Raw genomic sequence first — 21419 nt, 5'->3', positions numbered from 1 at the left:
AATATCTTTTTTTCCTGGTATAATGTAATGCAAGCTAATTTTATAATTAAAAACTTAGAAAAATATTCTAAAATGCTTGTTCCAGTTGTATATGCAAGTGTACTTTACTCTTTTCAACATTGTTTTGTGTTGTTTTATTTCAATGATTCATGTTTTGCACTTTTCTAACTTTTCATATTTGTTTGAAATATTTGTATTTCTTCTTCTCTGAATTCACAATCATGTCCTTCACATATTTTCCCATTAGATCTAGTACCATGAGGACAACTGGGCATCCTTCCCTGAGGACCTATTCTCTGCTTGTATAAAGCCCAGAAGGATAACTCCGTTGCCCCTCACTTACTCTTCTTAAATACTTCAAGTAGTTTAATCACTTGTGGCTCTTAGTAGTAAGTGTTCTCATACACTTCTAAGCATATATGGTTGCAGTAACTCATATTTGCAAAGGAGTTTTTAATTCATAAAAATCTTCCACATCCGTTATTTTTGCCTCTGTGAGGTATGCAGGGCAGGTTAGTGTCATTAGCATTATTTCAGGAATGTGGTGGTTGGGTTCCAGAGGAGAAAGCTGTCATCATTGCCAGTGAGAAGTAAAGTCAAGACTCAGACAAGGTCTTCAATTCTTAGATCTTTTACTTTTCATTAAGTCATATTACTAATGTTGCTAGTGTCCCGAAGTATAAAATACTTCACACAAGGTAAGAAAGTTCTGGAATAATGTTAAGGGACTCAATAACAAATGCATGTACTGTATTTTAGAATGAGACTGATTTATATTGGCGGGCTTTTAATTGCAGTCATCCATCGGTTTTAAACTTTCAGTGTCTAAGTATAAAGATGCAGTAATAGAAAGGATCCAGCTGCATTTTTACACAGAGCATGAATTGATGAGTTTATGAATGAGTTGAAGTGATGTAAATCAACAGCAAGACTAACAATATGCCAGCCCATTTCAATAGCCTAAGCTATACATCAGTACCTTGGAGAGTTTCCAATTTTACAGCTCCCCCTCCCCCATGAACATTCTCAGAAAAGACAAGTTTTCAACCGTTAAAGAAAAATAAGCATTGTACATTGATATCTTCCATGTTTTTTGAAAACTAAAAGATCATTTCATTTTTCATTTTCCTACCTTTTGCCTCATTTAAAATAAAATTGCCCATGGTTTGTAATCTCGTGAGAGCTTATTTGATTTAAGCAGCTTTATAGTATTTTTCTCCCATAGGAAACACATTTCTTTGCCTTATCTGCAAATTAAAATATCGTTTTCTAATGAGAGCCTAGAAGAAAATCAACTCTCCCTATCTGGAGTGGTTTTTATTCACGGGTAGGATCTATTTCTGCAGACGTTGTGGAAGCAGTGTGGGTCTCCATAGCTGTAGCCAGGAGCTTGTCCTACCGGCGAGGAAGGAGGCCGGAAGATGCCCGAGCCGGCCCTGCGTACCCTTAGGCCCCCGTGGCCGCTTCTGCCCTTGGGGCTGCGCCTCAGCAACCCCCAACCGCGCACGCGCACGCGCACTCGCTGCCCCCCCACCCTAGCTGCACCTGCCAGGTCATAAACCCCTTCCCACCGTCTCGCTCGCTCTCTAGGAGGCACAGTCTTGTCTCACGTTGATTGGTCGAAGCCCAAGAGGGCGTGTCCAATCAGCAATCCCTCCTGCTCAACCTATTCCCGCTCTTCCCGCCCCCTCCCCGCCCCACCCGTCCCCCTCCGGCACCTATCTTCTTTGTGACTGGTGCGCGCCCAGGTCACTCAGTGCGGAGGGGAGAGGTGTGCCGGAGTGGGAAGGAGGGGTGGAGGACGACGGGGAGGGGAAGGGAGGGGAGGGGGCGGGGCTCAGGTGCTGAGCAGCGCGGCCCGGGCCAGACGGGGGAGGGGGCGAACTGCGGGGCGGGGCAGGGGCAGCGGCGAGGAGGGGGTTACGCCGGCGACGTCGGCAGCGCGAGGCTTCGCGCGTGAGCGGCGCGGTCGCTGGGCCTGGCTACCGAGCTTTCCTGACGGGCGAGCAGGTCCTCGACACCGGCGCCTGGCGGAGCGCGGGGAGGAGGGAGGTTTTGGTGTCAGCGGTGTAGTTGACGGCAGTCCCGGCCATGGAAGAGACGCAGCCGCTTCCGCAGTCCGAGCTGCCACTGTGCGACAGCCTCATCATCTGGGTGAGTACCAGGGGGCGAGGGGGGCCGGGAGACCGCGGAGAGGTCCTGGGGGGTGCCTGGTCACTGGCACCTCTCAGGTGAGCCTGCGGAGCAGCGGGGACCACCTGCGCCGTAGCGGGGGCCACCTGCGCCCCGGACTCCGCGCATTGCCCTCCGCGCCTCGCGTCGCCCTTGACCGCGAGAGTGCCACCTGCGGGTCGCGGGGCAGGTGTGCGTCCGTGAGTGAGTGTGCGTGTGTTTATGTCTTCGAGGGCGGGGGGAGGGTAAAGGGAGCTCTGGGGGGCGGGACGGAGGAGGCTCGTCTTACCGCCCTGATCGTGCTCCGAACAGCTGTGGCGGGAGCCAAGCGCCCATCCCTTTACTCCCTGCTCTCCCATTTTCTGCCCCTGCCCTGCGCCCAAGCCCTAGACTTTCTGGGCCACTGACACCCTTGCCTTCCGTCTGCTGAACAGTCTTCCCACAGTGACCTTTGTGTCACTTGGGAGTGAAGACCCCCGCTGAAACCTCCCTCCCACTGCAAGCACCTTCCTCTACTTGGACACGGGTGACCAAGAGGTGGTTTTAGTTAGTGGATCATTGCTTCTCCCTGACCCCAGGACATCCATTTTTGTAGAAGCCTCTTAGAAGAGATGTTTCCACGTATTTCCTGCGTGGATCAGAAGATATGTTAGGGGTGGGGGCATGTATTCCCTTTTTCTCACTTGTTCCCCTCCCCTTCCAATGGACAAGCATTTTCCTTAAAGAAAAGAACGTGGCATTTTCGTTTGCACTTTATCCGCGTTTAGTATTTCTGTTAATTTGTTGGGTTTGGACGGGCAGGATCTGTCCCCACTATTCCCACCAGCAAAACAATGTCTCTGTCACCTTTTGGAGGTGCTCAGCGATCAGAGAGAGCTGACATTCAGGTGTGGCTTCTAACCCACATTGGGCAAGGTTGATGCTCGATGGTCCACAAGGTGCTGTCAATGATGCTCATCCCTAAACCAGTTGTTTAGTTTTGTGTAGGGGACTGTGTGCAGAATGGAATGTAAACAGACTGGATTAGGAGGCGGTAATTGGTTGATGAGATTCCCTGTCTATCTCACAATGCATGTAATTCAAAAGAATGAGAAATTAGGGAAGGTTTCTGACAATGTGTGAAGTTTATTGGAAATAACCATAATGTAAAGCAACCGTTACACTTTGGAGGTAAATAGCTTTTGCTTTAAGTAGAATGCAAGCATCTGGAGTTTCTGAGTTAAAAGCAATTAGCAAAGTGTTCATCTGTATTTTCACTTAAAAGAAGTATTGGGAGTGCTTCCCTGGTGGCGCAGTGGATGAGAGTCCGCCTGCCGATGCAGGGGACACGGGAACATCCCACATGCCGCGGAAAGGCTGGGCCCGTGAGCCATGGCTGCTGAGCCTGCGCGTCCGGAGCCTGTTGCTCCGCAACGGGAGAGGCCGCAACAGTGAGAGGCCCGCGTACCGCAAAAAAAAAAAAAAAAAAAGAAGTATTGGGATTTAGATGCCATGTTTAAGGCTGTCATGAAACAAGGCAACATTACTTCTAATGATGTGTTTTATTAAACAAGTGACTAATTAAAGGGTGTATCCTAATCTGTTGCATTGTTGCTCTAAACATGACTTACCTAGTAAACTTAGTCTTTATGATGTCATTGACTTACATGAGAGTTGGTGGTGAAGTATAGGATTTTCTTGAATTGTATTTCAAAATTTAAAATATTTTGTGACTGTATCCATTGTTTTAATCAGTATTAATAAATAGTGAAGTTCCTACTTTGTATAAGACACTGAGGAAGAAAGATATCAAGCATAATCAAAGAATTTTCAATTTTAATTGATGTGGTAGGCAGAGCTGTGTATTTTTTATAATGGAAGGCAAAATTCCTTAAAAACTGTAAAAATATTATTTATTTATATTTACTTTTATTTTTCTGGCTGCACCATGTGGCATGTTGAATCTTAGTTCCCCCGCACAAGGGATCGAACCCGTGCCCCCTGCATTGGGAGCACAGTCTTAAGCACTGGACCGCCAGGGAAGTCCCATGTAAAAATATTATTTATAATATAAGGAAAGAAAAGGAATCATAGGTGACAGAGTATAACTGGTTGTTCGCTTCTCCAGTTCTCTCTCAGGCTGTTGAAACACTATGGAGAAAATGGAATTAACGTGCAGACTGTTGCCTCTCAAATGCTGCTACAGCCAAATTCTCCTGTTCCTGTATACTGCCCAGCTTTATGATTAAGAATAACCACACAGTTCCTCTCTTACTTCTCCTTGCAAACCTTTATCAGTACTCTGTTTGAGCCCCAAACCTTCTTCCCATCAGGAAAACGACCTCCTCCTTATCTTTGGCTCTGGCTCTAGGTCCACCTCTTTCACCTCTTGTAAAACTTTGCTCTGTCATTTATCCCCTTTTGGTATTTATTTTTTTCCTTTCCATTAGCTCTTTCCTCTCTACATGTAAACTTGCTCGAATCTTCCCTCTCTTAAAAAGAAAAAGAGCCATCACTCCCTATTAAAGCTACACTGTATTCCCCCTCTTCCTTCACAGTCATATTTCTTGCATTTTTAAGTACTCATCCTTTATACTTTTTGAGCTTTAATTTACTCCTCAGCCCATTGCACTTGAGCTCTTTTCTCTAAGGCCTTCACGTACTGGGATTGGCAGACTGGGAACTATTATATTATACTTATCTTAATTGATGGCTCCTTTGTGAAATTATCTTCTGCCTTAGTTTCTTAGGTTCCTGCCTCTAGGCTTTTCTTTACCTCTCTGGATGATTCCCAGTGAACTTTGCTGTTCGTCAGCTACTGCATAGTTGGTCTTACCTCACCTCCCCAACTTTCTGCAAACTGGTCTCATGCCACACTCCTCCGTGCCCACCATGCCGTGTTGACTTTCTGTTTCTTGAAGTCAAGCTCTTTTTTTTTTTTTTTTTAATGCATCAGGGCTTTTTAACTTCTCTTCCCTCTTCCTAAAATATCCTCCTTCTGGTTCTTCCAATGGCTGGCTGGCTTCTCACCATTCAGTTCTTGGGTCTCTTGTCATCTTTCAGAGACAGTCTGTGACAGTGAGTGACCTACCTGTCTCCTACTCCTATCCCATTGTAACCTGTTAACCCCTTTTTGTTGTGTCTGTAACACTTAACATTTTCTGAAGTCATCTCGTTTGCACTTTGGGGTCAGAGCTCTTGTCTGACCTGTTTTCTGCTTTATTCCCAGAAACAAAAACTGACTAGGATCTGCAGTACAACATTGAATCAAAGTGATGATAGTAAATATCCTTGTCTTGGTCCTGACATCAGAGACTAGTATTTCACCATACGTTATTCACCACTAAGTATATAGGTTTTTGTAGATACCTAGGATAAATTTTTAACTATTTCATAGAGGATTGATGAATTTCAACAAGTAGAAATCAAGAGAAATGAGTTTTCCAGACACAGGGAAGAACTTCTAGCAGTAACGTAATAGTCTTCTTTGAGGATAGATTGAAAGAAGGTAATGGAAGACACCTTTGTCATGATATCCCTGGACTCTTAATGAATGTGCTCCCTGCCAAGCTAAGTAATGTTGCGTGTTGAGGGGAAGTTGTAGGAGATATAAGATTAAAAAACCGTTATGATGGGACTTCCCTGGTGGCGCAGTGGTTGAGAGTCCGCCTGCTGATGCAGGGGACGCGGGTTCGTGCCCCGGTCCGGGAAGATCCCACATGCCGGGGAGCGGCTGGGCCCGTGAGCCATGGCCGCTGAGCCTGCGCGTCCGGAGCCTGTGCTCCGCAACGGGAGAGGCCACAACAGTGAGATGCCCGCGTACCGCAAAAAAACCACAAAAAACGTTATAATGGAAGTGAGAAGACAGCTGGTAGTAAACTGTGTTCTTTCAGTACTGGACATTGTTCTAGGACAATAGAACCATCCTTAACAGAGAGGTCATCAAGAAAAGTTGGTTAGGTGAAGAGATGCCTGTTTTGGCAGTTCTTTAAAAGTTATATTTTATGATTTGGAGCTCACCTTAAAATAGTTCTTAGAAATGTTATACTGCTACTTAGCAAAACATTCAGGGCTGAAGGATAAATCTGGGCATCATTTACATGGTAGAGAGAGTTTGAAGTACGTGTGTGAAGATAAATTTAATTCTGCCTTTTGGCTCTGTGATTTGAAAATTTTAAATCTTTGGACTTTAATTTCTTCAATAAAGTTAGAGTGCTGGACCAGGCTTTCCTTAATGGTTTACTTGGTTCTTTCATTCTTTGCCTTCAACATGCCGGTGAAGGAAAAACTAATACCGAATGTATGCCCAAGTTACAAAAAAAAAAAAAAAGGCTGAATCATTTTTATGAAGATCTTAAAACTCAGAGCAGTGATTCTCTTTCTGAAATGAGCAGCTGACGGAAGAGAATTTGAGAATAATTTGAGAATAAAGTTGACCCAAAGTTGAGTTTTTGTTGGGTATCAGTGGTGAAAACCCCTTTTCTTCCTTGATTTCTTTGACGTTTATATTGAAGCAGTTCAGGAACAGCATTTCCACATTTCTGATTGTTTGCTTTATTTAAAAATAAAGAAGAAAGTAAGATGCTATTTGCCAGAGCACTGTGTTTAGTGATGGAAGCCCTGTTTGTCCTTTCTGGGTCACTCACCAAAAGACTTTTGCATCTTCACCTCTATGAAGAGTAGTCTGAAAGGGTACATTTTCTTTTGTCCCACTGCTTTGGCTTCACTCCCCTCACTGAGCTTTATAATTCATTCACACTTCTTGGTTATAAAGTCTTTCAATTTAGCCAAATGAAGTGACGTTCTCTGTTACCTAATTTATTTTGCAACTAGTTTAAGAGCTTCCAAGAAATACTTTTCATGGCTGTAAAAAGAAGAAATTGATCTTAATCTGGGCGTGGTGGACCATGAGGCACTCAGTGTATTTACTCCTTTTACATATTTCTTTACTATTTTGCCTAATATTCTGTGTCTCATGAAATTGCCTTCTTAAAATCACTAATCATATCCATTTTGTAGAAACTTAATGATGTAATGTGTAAGTAGGAAGGGTTGAGAAGTGGGAGCCACATTTTACCCGAACGTATATGATTATCTTCCTTTTAAAGATGCCCTAAACCCTGGGGTTTTTCTTCCTTGTACATCCACCCAACTGCAAAATCCTTCTTATTTTATAATTTAAATATTCCATGAATTCACGCTGTCCTGTTAGTCAGCATTACCCTAACTAATCTTAGCATTCCATGTTGTCAAAAAGACCATTGCAGGAGCCTTCTAACTGAGCAAGCGTAAAGCTACTCTCTCCCATTCTCTGTGTCACTCTTGCTACTATCCAAAACATACTAAAGATGTCTCTTCCTTGTTACTCTTTAGTGATTCTTCATCACCCAGAGCAATGGTTCTAAAGAACTGATGTACATAAGAATCACTTGGGGATTTTCTGATTTAGTTTGTCTGGAGATTCTGTTACATATTTTTCTTAGATGCCACACTTTGAGAAACCCTGACTCATAGCTAATGTGCTAACAGCTGTTGAGTTTGTACCACGTGCCAGGCACTGATCTGAGTACACTGTGTTTGCTAATTTATTTAATTCTCACAACCAACTTGTGAGGTAGAAACCATTCTACTGTTTCCCCATGATATAGATAATACCATTAAGGATAATTCCAAGTTTCTTGCCATGACCCCGAGTTCTGACGCATGCCTGTTTTTTATCCCCTTGGTTGTCTCCCTTAACAACTGAACATGCAGAGAAATCCAGCAATACTGAACTGCATGTTACCTAAAAATACCATATCTTTTCTTGTACTTGTGCTTTTATCATGTTGCTATTTCCTGAAGTTTCCTTCCCCTGGCCCTTTCTTTACTCAGGGTCATCCATTGGAATCATCTCTAAGAAGTCTTTAATAAATAAGTCTTTAAGAAGTCTTTAATAAATACTAGCCCTAATTAGGTTAGTTGACTCTTGTATATTTTGGAACATTTTGTGCATACTGCAGTCATGAGACTAGAAGTGACATCTTCTGCAAATGATTTGTGTCTTTTTCTCCTCTCCTTAACTCTGGATTGAAGCGACTTGAGAGTGGAAACCTGGTGTTTTTCCCTTGTAACTCCTTCCTATACTACAGTGCCCTACGTAGAGTAGAAGCTCAGTAAAGTATCTTTATCTTTGTGCTTTGAAAGTAACTGTGGCTAGATTTACGTAGTTTGTGTCATTCTTCCACTTTGTATAAGGATAATGGAGACAGATTTGTAGAATCTCAAAATACAACAACCACTAAAGGTGTATTATGGTGGTAAACTAAGGAATTATAATTGAATAGTAAAGGAGATGAATATGTGAGGGAATAAAGAATCATAGTATATTTAATTTAAGATATTTATGGATTGAGATTAGATTTCGAGAAAGTATATAATCCATTGAGCTCTGTTGCAATTTGCTTTAAAAAAATTCCTCTATCTTGTATTTGCTTATTAGGAAGAGTTGCCACTGTTTCACTTCTGTTTTTAAAATGTACATGAATGTTTAACACACAGAGATTTGAAAAGTTAGTAGCATCTAAAGCCAAACTAGATAGATACAACTTGACGTGATTGGTGGGCCCTGGACTGTTCATGCTCTAAGGGTAACTGTTGGTAACAGGCAGAAGTCCTGCCTTATTTAGAGCTTATTGATTAACTAGGTAGTTTTAGACTTGACATTTCTAGCTTTTGTTTTCCTACCAAATGATATGAGTGAAATTTTAACTTGCAGATGTTAGGTTATCTTAAAATTCTTTTCCTGATGTTATTCTCCTAAAAATTGACAAAACACAGACTATTACTATCTTAAGAGTTCTACACGTGTTTTTCAGAAATTCTGAAGTACTTCATGCATGACATCAATACGTTTGACTATTAGGTATGGTAATGATTTTATGAAATGTTAAGTATTCTTATAAAAATATAACAGTCATAGAAACATATTAGTATAATTTCATTTGTTTGGCAGGGTCTATTTAAACAAAACAGTTTTCTCTCTAGTGTTCATTCATGTATATAAATTGAGGGGGGAGGGGAGTAAAGCAGTTAAGTAACTTGCTTTATGTCATTTTAGCTGCAGACATTCAATACTGCTGCACCTTGTCAGGATGTGAAACAGCTGACTAATGGAGTTGCCATGGCACAAGTTCTTCATCAAATGTAAGTAGTGTTCCACACTCTTCCTGAAATAATTGTAAACCCAATTTCAAGGAAGAAAATTTAGACTTGTGTTCTAAAGGTTATTGAAACTTCATCCTTTCCAGTGATGACAGGTGTATTTTGCCAAGGCATTCTTGCATGTAAGGAACAAAAAATTTTACCACCTGATTATTTCTTGCTTGTTCATAGAGATACATCTTAATTAAATGAGCAATCAGGGTTCTTATCTATTCAAGAGATGTTAATTTTAAACTTGTTCTGGTCATGTTCACAAGTTATAGTTACTGAGAAAGAAATAGGTTAAATGAGTGATATAACTTCTTATACTATAATGTTTCCTTCAGTTATTCTGTTGTCATCTTAAGATATCAATACATGGAGATTATTATTTTTGAGATAATTGAAGCAGGAAATACTGGATTTGGAAAAAATATTAATTTAAAATCTATATTGAATTAATAATCATAATTGTATGAATCCACCAATAATGAAATGTTGTGTAAATGACATTTTAAGTCACAAATGCTGGGTACCTTAACCAATAAAGTGATTCTGTTTGGGTTGGGCCCCTTTTATATAATTATACAATATCAAAAGTTCCTAAATCCATTATTTCATAATTTTTGCCAAACATTGTATAAGGATTAGGGTTATACTATCTACAATATGAGTTGTACTCTTCTGTACAGGGCCTATTCTATAGTCATAATTTTTTAAAAATTAATTAATTAATTTTTTTGGGCTGTGTTGGGTCTTCGTTGCTGTGCACGGGCGTTCTCTAGTTGCGGCAAGCAGGGGCTACTGTTTGTTGCGGTGTGCGGGCTTCTCATTGTCATGGCTTCTCTTGTTGCAGAACATGGGCTCTAGGCACACGGGCTTCAATAGTTGTGGCAGATGGGCTCAGTAGTTGTGGTGCATGGGCTTAGTTACTCCACGGCATGTGGGATCTTCCCCGGCCAGGGCTCGAACCTGTGTCCCCTGCATTGGCAGGTGGATTCTTAACCACTGTGCCACCTAGGAAGCCCTGTGGTCATAATTTATTAGTTAATAGTCATACTGATTTTGTATTAGCTTACTTTCATCGTAATATATCTTCAGTGAGACCAGACTCCTATTTCTGCTACATGCTTTTATATATCAGAAATTATTTAATTATTGCCATCATTTTGTAAAGGTTTTTTATGATTGACATTGAAAAACTCTGTAGATGGATTAGAAAAAATTCTTTACCACTCTTAGAAAAACAACTTCAAACAATATAATCTTAGTTACTTGGAATCTTCAAAATGATCTAATTTGAATAGACAGATTTTATGGTTAACTCAAGATTAACACTTTAAAAGATAAATTTAGCATGTTAACATTTTTTTTTGGCAGTCATTCTAAAATATGCCTTACTCCCCTGCTTTCTTAAAAATGTTTCTTAATTATTTATTTATACCCTAATTGGTTTCAAAGTGATTTAATTGGTCAGAACTAAGAATTCTGAATATGGTCCTTTCTTGATGATTTGGGAAAGTCATCATTGTTTTTTGTCATTAGAACATACGACCTGGCCTTTTCTCATTCTTGTGCGTGTTGGTGTAGACGCAGCTACGTTGTTTTGGTATAGGTGTAAGGCCGGTGAGCATTCACTCACTTCAACAGTGCCATCCAAAGATGTCATTTATATGTATTGAAGTGTCTTTAATAGCTTTACACCACAACACAGTAGATGAGACCTGTTTTTACTATTATATGGTGATACATATGGCTCTTTGACCTCCTGTATGCTAGCACTGTACCTGATGTTTAGAGTAGGGTCAGGTCAATTTTAGTTAAACCGTATCCTTTATCACCAACTCATTCTTACATAATGTGTTGGATTCTGTTGTTACTGCTGATCCTCTGTCTCTCTGATTTTTCTTTTTTTATTCTCTCTTTTGTCTCTTACTGTCTTCTAATAGCTTTTCTGCAGGAATAATAAAATAGCCAACCAATCAGAAAGCTCTCATTCTTCATAAAACAAATGACAGTGACCTAAAATTGGGCCTAAACCTCTTTTTTGTTTCATTTGTCTGTTTTTGCATGTACTTAGGTGTCTATACCTCCTTATAGTATAAGAGCCAATTTAAATTTATTTTTCTTTTTGAACCCCCTTCCTCTTCTGTAAGCTTTTCAGAAGTCTGGATCCAGACAGTGAAACTTATAGCATACATTTTCCCCTAGTTGGGTCAGTTTATAATATTCCTGCTAAAAAAAGCAAATTTTACCTTATTTCTTTGAACACTTCAAAGCACTTTATATATGTTCCAATTTATTATGTATTGCGTTGATGGCTGTTGTGACTCACATCAAAGTTGTTACTGAAAATGAGAAGGAAAAATTTGCTTTTTAAGGAAGTAGCAAAATCTAATGAATAATTCTTTCATTAGTTACCTGAGGCAGGTATGCTTCTAAATAATAAAATCTTAAAAATCAATTCCCAGGGCTTCCCTGGTGGCGCAGTGGTTGAGAGTCCGCCTGCCGATGCAGGGGACACAGGTTCGTGCCCCGGTCTGGGAAGATCCCACATGCCGCGGAGCGGCTGGGCCCGTGAGCCATGGCCGCTGAGCCTGTGCGTCCAGAGCCTGTGCTCCGCAACGGGAGAGGCCACAACAGTGAGAGGCCCGCGTACCGCAAAAAAAAAAAAAGAATCAATTCCCAAAGTATATGACTTAGACATGGTGAGCCATGGAATTGTTGCTAGGATTCTACAATTCTTTAATTGTTTTCTTAAGTCTTAATACATAATATGTATCTCTTTTTTAAATGCAGAAACTGTTGTTATTTTAAAGACACATGGGGGGAAAATTATAACTACAACTGTATTCATACTCCATGGTTTCCATAACAGAGCCACAGATTAGGTGGCTTAAAACAACAAAAATTTGTTCTTTACGAGTTCAGGAGGTTAGAAGTCCTATATCAAGGTATTGGCTGGACCATGCTCCCTTCAAAACCTCTAGGTCAGGATCCTGCCTTGCTGTTTCTAGTCCTTGGTAGCCCCAGGCATCCCTTAGTTTGAGGCATCATAACTTGAATCTTTGTTTCCGTCTTCACACGGCTGTCTTCCCTCTGTGTCTCTTCTCCTCTTAGAAGGACACCAGTCATAATGGATTAGGGTCCACCCTAATTTAGTGTGACCTCATCTTAACTTGATTACATCTGCAAAGACCCTATTTCCGAATAAGGTTACATTCATAGGTAGTGGGGGTTAAGCCTTGAACACATCTTTTTTGGGGACATAATTCAACCCATAACAGCTATAAATAGTGCATGCTACTTTTTAGCTTTGTCACTTTAAGCACCAGATAATTTCTCTGTTTTTTTCTATTGTCTTTGACTAGACATTTTTATGAGAGGGAGAGGAATGAGACAGAATGTAGAATATCCAGAGACCTCAAGTATCATGCACTTACTTGTTCATTCATTCATTCAGCAGATATTTGAGCATTTAAAATAATAAATCATGAAAGCCAACATATGAGTATTTACTAAATGTAAGACATTGTTCTATACCCTATACATATGGTATTTCATTTAATTTTTATTACTGTTTTGTGAGGTAGGCATTATTTTTATCCTCAGTTTATAGGTGAGGAAACAGAGGTTTATAAAGGTGAAATGACTTCAGTAAGTCAAATAATGAGTAAAATTGCAAAGTCCATATTTTTATCACTTTGGCCTGACTCAAGCCAGTGCCCTCAGTCAACTGTAATCATTTCAGCCTAGTATGTTGAACCCCTCCTGATAGACTTTTACTTTGGAGTCTTAATAAATGAGAGGCCAGATGTGCATGTCCAAAGTACAGATCACAATTTGATGTGCTAAGCACACAAGGCCTTTTGATTATTTACGAAGAATGGTGTCAGGGTGTCCACTGAAGCAACACAGCTATGTTGTGTCTAGTAACCAGTAGGTGTTAATTACTACCTCTATTTAGTTGGTAGAATTGTGAAGACAAATACCATGGGTGGAGTTAAAAAATAATCCTGTAGTGTTTCTTACTTAGTTTTATTAGAAAACAGTTAAGACCACATTTCACTTCCTTAGTCTTGTGTTCCCTTCTTATTTGGTGTCTCTTAAGTTTCATTGAAGTTCTGGGAAATACTAGAAAAAAGGAGCTAATTGTTGGGGCCAAGAGTCTAGTTAAAGCATGTAGATGTGGCAGTGCAAAAACGTGAAAGAAGGATATGTCCTGAATGTTCTGAGATTGGATATAAAGTTTAATAGTGGGAAAGATTGGCTGCAATTATAATTGTTTGAGAAGGATGGATTTGTTTATAAGAGAACAGGAGTTAGATTTCTATGGAGAAGTTAGAAAGTATTTCTCAGTTAGGGTATTATGGACTGAATGTTTGTGTCCCTTTAAAATTCCTGTTGAAGCCCAAACCCCCAGTTTAACTATATTGGAGATGGGGTCTATACAGAAGTAATTAAAGTTAAATGAGGTCATAAAAGTGGGGAGACATGATCCAGTAGGATTGAACTCCTTATAAGAAGAGAATTCAGAGAGCTCACTCTCTGTCTATAAACATACAAAAAAGAGGTCATGTGAGCACACAGCAAGATGATAGCAACTAGAGATCTCAGAATGAAACCTACCTTGCTAGCATCTTGATTTTGGACTTCCGGCCTCCAGAACTGTGAGGAATACATTTCTGTTAAGCCATCCAGTGGTATTTTGCTGTAGCAGCCTGAGCACACTCTAAGACATAGGGCTAAAGCTGATTTGAGATGGGAAGGAAGACAAGTAGGAATGCAAGACAAAAGGAGGAAACACTAGAAGAGGTTATCTCTAGATCCATTTTCTAAAGGTAATTACAATGGAATTATAGAATTATAGAATCATATATGAAGATTTTTTTTAGGGTCAGAAGACAAGTGTAGTAGGTAGTCAGGGTTCTCCAGAGAAATAGAACCAATAAGATATGTATATATACGCATGTGTATATGTACACACACACACACACACACACACACACACACACACACACACACACACACACACACACACAGAGGATGAGACAGAAATTTAAGAATTGGCTCACGTGATTTTGCAGGCTGGCAACTCCAAAACCCACAGAGTAGGTAGACCAGCAGGCTGGAGATCTAGGGAGGAGTTGATGTTGCAGCTAGAGTCCACAGGCAGTCTACTGGCAGAATTTACTCTTTCTCAGGGGAGGTGAGTCATTTTCTTAAGGCCTTCAGCTGACTGGATGAGGCCCAACCGCATTATGGAGGGTAATTAGCTTTACTCAGAGTCTACTGATTTACATGTTAATCTCATCTAAAATACATCTTCACTATAACATCCAAGCATGTTTCACCAAATATATGGGTACTGGGGCCCTGCCAAATTGACACATAAAATTAACCATTGCAACTGGCATACCTCTTCAACTTAAACTGATGTCAAAAGAAAGTAAATTTACTTTGAGAGTTTTGACTCATTAACTAAATAAATTTAATCTTTTCAGGTAAATACCTGGTTAGAAATATACCATTTATACACTTAGCCCAGTTATTTTGGTAATTATAGCCTTAGCATCTGAGAAAAGTCGAAAATAATTAACATTAATTTGCTCAAAAGAAAATGGTTACAAATTCCAAAGAACGAATTGAAAATGGTGAAGCCATTTCTGGTTACTGTAGTCAGAAGTGACATCTTCTGTTTTAGCACATCTGAGGCAGAATGATTGCTGAAAAACTAGGCACTGTTTTCAGCTTTGCATCTTTAAATTCAGGATACCGCCTTGGAAATAACCTCTTTAATTTCTACCCTCACTTCAGTTGGCTTATCTGTAAAGTAAAAATTTAGGTAAGACCTCTTCTAGTACTAACATTCTGTAATTTCTTGGTGTTTGTTTACTCCTTAAAGCATTTATCACATTCTCCTTTGAGTATAGTTATTTGTGCTCTTTACTTTCTCCCTTTATTAGATATTTCTCTAAGAGTCAGGATAATAAATTATTCATCTTCATTTTACTCTTACAGCAAGCATCCAAGTATTTGTTTAGAATATAATCTATTGGGCTTCCCTGGTGGCGCAGTGGTTGAGAGTCCGCCTGCCAATGCAGGGGACACGGGTTCGTGCCCCGGTCCGGGAAGATCCCACATGCCGCAGAGCGGCTGGGCCCGTGAGCCATGGCCGCTGAGCCTGCGCCTCCAGAGCCTGTGCTCCGCAACGGGAGAGGCCACAACAGTGAGAGGCCAGCGTACCGCAAAAAAAAAAAAAAAAAAGAATATAATCTATTATTGTAGTTCACTATTTATAATCGGGTGTTATTCTTCAAGGCCTTATTGAATACATAAAAATTTGGTATAGCATTTCTTTGTCTTGGCCTTCAATGTCAATATTGGACTTAATACTAAACTTTGCCATGTACTAGTGTCACTTGGGGAAAATTATTGTCTTATTCTCAGTTCACTGAGGAGTAAGATTGGGGATACTGGTTGCTTTGCCAAGTTACTATGATATTTAAATGAAGTAATATGAAAAAACATCAAGCACAGTGCTTGTTACATAGTAGACACGTTAAAATGTTTTCCTTTTTTTTCCCTTTAGGATTGGGACTTTTACATCTACCTACCAGGGTGCCTAGTATGAGATATTTAGTAAATGTTTGTTAAATTGAAGATGTTAATGACTTAATTAATTTATTATGAGAAATTCCAAAAGAAACCCTTAGGAATAACAAAAAGTTCAGTGGGTTCATTTTAAATAATATTTACTATTCTTATTAAGGACAGGCTTTAAGATGGAAAATAACTTTGAATCTGTTGATTAAATTTGGTATTTTTCATGAAATAAAATCATTTTAATGTTCAACATTTGTATTTTTGTTGTAGTGATGTAGCTTGGTTCAATGAATCTTGGTTAAGCCGAATTAAAGAGGATATCGGTGACAACTGGCGAATAAAGGTATGTAGAATGAATGCTAGAAGTACTTGATCCAAACAGTGGTCTGAAATTAGCACTAAGCTCAACTAAATCTTATTTTTTAAATTAACTGAAGGGTACATTTTATTGTGTATAGTTTGAGTTTTGACGCTTGTGTATGTTCTTACACCATCATAGTTAGATATAGAACGTTTCCATTAAGCAAAAACAGGCACATATGCCCCTTCCCAGTTAATCCTCACTCTTGACTTGGCCCTGGGTGGCCACAGGTCTGCTTTCAGTCAGTATAGGTTTAATTTCTGGAGTTTCCTATAAATGGAATCAGATATTATGAACTCTTTGGTATTCTTTTACTCATGTATTTTTTTTGAGCCTCATCCATGTTGCCTGTATTAGTAGTTATTTCTTTTTTTTTGCTGAGTAGTATTTCATTACACTGATTTACCACAATTTGCTTAGCCATTCACCTGTCGATGGATGTTGAATTGTTTCTGTTCTTTCTTCTCTAATATTGGTAATTTATGTCTTTTATATTTCTTCCTTGATAAATCTGGCTTGATGTTTTTCAATTAAAAAAAATTTTTTTTGAAAAGAACTAGCTTTTGTTTTCTGTTTTATTGATTTCCTTTCTCTTCTTTGTTATTTCCTTTCTTCTTGACATCTGCTCTTTTTCTTGCTTCTTAAGGTGAAAGCTTAAGTTATCAGCTTTAAGCACTTTTCCCTAGTAGTAAGCATTGCCTTAGCCACATCTCACACATCTTAACATACTGTGTTCTTATTTTCATTTAGATCAAAATATTTGGTAATTTCCCTTGTGATTTTTCTTTTGACCCCTGGGTAGATTAGAAGTAGGTATTTCAAATTCTAAATATTTGAGGATTTTCTACATATCTTTCTTTTATTTATTAATTTCTAATTTAATTCCATTTTGTTTTGAGAACATACTCTGAATTCTTTTACATTTACTAAGACTTATTTTATGACCTAATATATGGTCTGTCTTGGTGAATATTCCATGTGCACTTGAAAACAACATGTATTTTGCAGTCCTACAAATACGGATTATTACAGCTTTGTTGATAGTACTGTTTACTTTTATATCTTTATTGATTTTCTGCCTGATTATTCTATCAGTTAAGGGGGGAGGAGTCCTCAGATCTCTAATGATGATTGTGGATTTGTCAATTTCTCCTTTCAATTCTAATTTTTTAATCATGTAATTTGAATCTGTGTTATTTGGTTTATATACATTAATTTTTTATGTCTTCTTGTTGAATGAATCTACTTATCATTATAAAATGACTTATTTTTATCCCTGGTAATATTTCTTTTTTGGAAGTCTACTTTGTCTGATACTGATGTACCACTCCTGTTTTTTAAAGATTATTTTTGCCTATTATATCTTTTTCTCTTCTTTAGTCTCTCTGTGTATTTATATTGAAAGTGATGTAGTCACCTAATAGTTAGGTCTTGCTTTTTTATCCATTGACAATCTCTTTATTTCGTTCTTTTTTTTAAAAAAAAATTATTTATTTTCTTATATTCCTCTTATTTAAATCCTTGAACTTTTTTTTTTTTTTTAATTTTTGGCTGCGCTGGGTCTTCATTGCTGCGCGTGGGCTTTCTCTAGTTGCAGCGGGCGGGGGCTACTCTTCGTTGCGGTGCGCGGACTTCTCATTGCGGTGGCTTCTCGTTGCGGAGCACAGGCTCTAGGCACGCGGGCTTCGGTAGTTGTGGCACGCGGGCTCAGTAGTTGTGGCTTGCGGGCTCTAGAGCGCAGGCTCAGTAGTTGTGGCGCACGGGCTTAGTTGCTCCACGGCATGTAGGATCTTCCCGGACCAGGGCTTGAACCTGTGTCCCTTGCATTGGTGGGCAGATTCTTAACCACTGTGCCACCAGGGAAGCCCCCCTTGAACATTTTTAAACTAACGGTTTTAACTTTTTTATCTTCTAATTCTTTCATCTCTCATTTTAGGCTTGTTTCTATTGACTGAGTTTTCTCCTAATTATAGTTCACATACTCCTGCTTCTTCACATGTGTAGTAATTTTTTATTGGACGCTAGACAGTGTGAATTTTATTATTGAGTGCTGGGTTTTTTGTATTCCTTTAAAGAGTGTTGGACTTTGTTCTTACAGGCAGTTAAGATACTTGTGAATCAGTTTGGTCTTTTCAGGGTTTGGGGGGATGGAAGGCAGATCTAGAGTTATTTTCTCCTCTAGGGCTAGGTTAGACTCACTACTAAGCTGTTACCTTTTGGGGGGTTTTTAGTGAATGCTTGTCTGTATTAGCATAGTCATGATCTCTTCACTCTGACTGGTGGGAATTTCAGCAGTTTCTGGCCCTGTGCAATCTTCAAGGAATTGTTCAGCTTATAGTTTGTTGTTTCCTAGATTGTTGTTTCCTCGGAAATCATTTTTGTTTAATCTCATTGAGTTTCACCCATGCACATGCAAATTAGTATTCAGCCAAAGAGTCAAAGGGACTACTATGGAGATTTCTTTCCAAAGCTCTCACCTCTTCATTTATCTGCCCTGCAAATCCCAGCTACCTCGACCTTCCTGAACTTTTGATGTCTATCTTCTCAACTCCACGAGAACATCAGGCTTTGTTTTGTTTCCACCTCCCTGTGCCATGGTATGAAAATTGCCTCTAGAGAGAAATCTTAGACTAGTGTAGGGCTCATTGTTTTTGTTTTCCTTCTCTTAGAAATTAGAGTTCTATATTGTCTTTTGGCTAAAGCTTGAAAACAATATTCCTTGTATTTTGTCCTGTTTTCTAGTTGTTTGTGGTGGAGAGTAAGTCTAGATCCAGTTACTCACTCATGACTGAAGGTGGACATGCTCATAGCTAAATCTTTTAAGTTGGTACTTGAGTTTGTTGTGGCTCACTTTAAATACAATCACTCTAGTTCAACTATCTAAGGAAGAAGACATTTTTTCTATAATCAAACTCTGAATAAAGCTTTGATGTTTAAAAATCATGTATTTGTATTTATAGAACTCTAATATATGTTTTGGTTGTCATTTTTATCAGGAAGTTTTTATTGTATTTCACCTTGGCATATATTTTATTTCATTGTTAATATTAAATAATTTATTTTTTTTCCTCCATTAGGCTAGTAATTTAAAGAAGGTACTTCAAGGAATTATGGGTTATTACAATGAGGTATGAAAATCATTTGACTTTGTTTAAATATAAAATACTCTGTGATAATTATATTGACACTGAAAAATGACTTGGCTTTTTGTTTATAACATTTTACTGGTATATAATTCATAATTGAAATATATTATGATTTTTCCATTTTTAGAACACTCAAATTTTGTTAGCGTAAAGGGGCTAAAAAGTAATATATTGATTTGTAAAATAATGTTTCTATATTGATACTCTTCAAGTTGATTTTTTCTCAAATAAAACCACTTTCATCTTTATATAATTTGATTTTATGCAGTGCTATAAAGTAGACCTTATAACTAAATTAAAGTACTTTTCTATTTAAAGCGTTGTTTTTATATTTCTTTCCAATGTAAATAACAGCAAAGACATACTATGAAATTATGCTTGTGCAAGTGAATTGGGAAAAAATGCAAAATAAAAGTAGTATTAAAGTCACATTAGATAATGCATTATTCAAGTGATTTGTTTTTCTTATTCAGCATCTTAAGAAGTTCTCTAGCAGGATTATTTGATATTAGAAAGTTTATTGCTTAATGTGTAAAAGTTTTTGGTTTGGTTTTGCCATTAAAGAATTTTGTTTTTACTTTTTAAAGTTTTCATACAATTGAACTTGCAGTTTCTTCCAAATAATTGTAGAACTAAAATTTTTCAATTCATTAATGCCTAAAACTCATTTTGAAGTTTTTTGGTGTTTTTTTAATGGCAAGAACACTTTTTAGTTTCTTGCAAAAAACAATCTTGGGAATTCCCTGGCAGTCCAGTGGTTAGGACGTGGCACTTTCTCTCCCAGGGAGGGCCTGAGTTCAATCTCTGGTCGGGGAATTAAGATCCTGCAAGCTGCATGGCACAGCCAAAGAAAAAAGAAAAAAGCAATCTTAAAAAAAAAAGATAGAGCCAGGAAAGATTAATCCATTAGATTTTTTGTTCATTTGGTTTATTTTATGGTTCTCTATTCATTGAACATGTATCAAAATATTATGAACTTTCTTTGACTTAAGTCTGTTTATTTTTTTATGGAAAGGCATAAGTTTTATCATAATAGATCAGGCCAGGGGCTTCTTAAACAATTCCTCTCTCTGACAGTGGGGTAAAGGATATTTGTTATAAAACCATTTTAATTGCTTTTGGTTGGTTCTCAAAATTTTGGGAGGTGGCTTGAACTTTACTAACTGGTTTTAGTCAGTAATTGTGGGTTTATCATTTGTTAATTTATCTGAGTCTTTTCGTGAACTTATTTATAATTTATTTTCCTTGCAATAATTCAGTGTAGTCAATTCTCTGTAGCCTACATAAATGAGTGATCTAATTTATTTTCAACACTGCAGTTTTTGGGACAACAGATTTCTGAAGAACTTATCCCTGATTTAAACCAAATAACTGAATGTTCCGATTCTGTGGAGCTTGGGAGGTTGCTCCAGCTTATTTTAGGTTGTGCTGTCAACTGTGAAAAGAAGCAAGGTAAGTGAATTTCAGTCATTTGAGGATATCTACTTTCCAGAGACAACCTACATTGCTATAGGAAATTGCATAAAAATGTACTATTGTAGACTGGTGGAAAGCACACTGAAATGTAAGCCAGAAGATCTGAATTCGAGCACAGCTCTGCAATTAAAAAGCTATAAATCTTCAGTATCCTAACTGTACCTAGATTCTGAGATTCGTATTCAGTGGCTAAATAAAATGTACTTTAATTAGGTTAATTTAATCAATGCTTAGGACTTAGTGAATATTCAATAAAAATTGTACTTATTTATTTGATACATTATCTCTTTAACATGTGAGAGACAGAACCTTAGGTTGATTCAGATTTTCATAAATGATTATGCAACTACTTCCAGGCTTCTTCAGATGATATTCTGCTCTTTTTAGAAGAATGCTTCCAAAGTATCCTCCAGATAAAGATAAGCAGTCTGATGATATAAATGGAATTGGTGTGCTATGTTGGTATATATGAACACAGTGATCCATATCCTGCTGAG

At 38.4% G+C, this 21419-nt stretch overlaps 1 protein-coding gene across 2 annotated transcripts in view; it reads left to right on the top strand.

The window, feature by feature from the left end:
- Positions 1-1830: 1830 nt before the first annotated feature.
- The window catches only part of HOOK1 (hook microtubule tethering protein 1), a 65113-nt gene continuing 45524 nt past the window's right edge, over positions 1831-21419 (top strand). The window contains exons 1-6 of one of the 2 annotated variants that reach the window (XM_027108359.1): positions 1930-2154; positions 9009-9055; positions 9251-9336; positions 16210-16282; positions 19378-19428; positions 20766-20898. In XM_027108359.1, the coding sequence (XP_026964160.1) occupies positions 9314-9336; positions 16210-16282; positions 19378-19428; positions 20766-20898 (280 nt within the window). In that variant the 5' untranslated portion in view covers positions 1930-2154; positions 9009-9055; positions 9251-9313. Of the gene's footprint in view, positions 2155-9008; positions 9056-9250; positions 9337-16209; positions 16283-19377; positions 19429-20765; positions 20899-21419 lie in introns of both variants that reach the window. The other variant, XM_027108358.1, reaches the window with a different exon arrangement.

This window comes from Aethalodelphis obliquidens, unplaced genomic scaffold, assembly GCF_003676395.1.
Source record: "Aethalodelphis obliquidens isolate GAN/ISIS:26980383/991018 unplaced genomic scaffold, ASM367639v1 scaffold9, whole genome shotgun sequence".
Taxonomy (NCBI): domain Eukaryota; kingdom Metazoa; phylum Chordata; class Mammalia; order Artiodactyla; family Delphinidae; genus Aethalodelphis; species Aethalodelphis obliquidens.
Note: the sequence above shows the minus strand (reverse complement) of the source record. Positions and strands in the feature narration are given on the sequence as shown.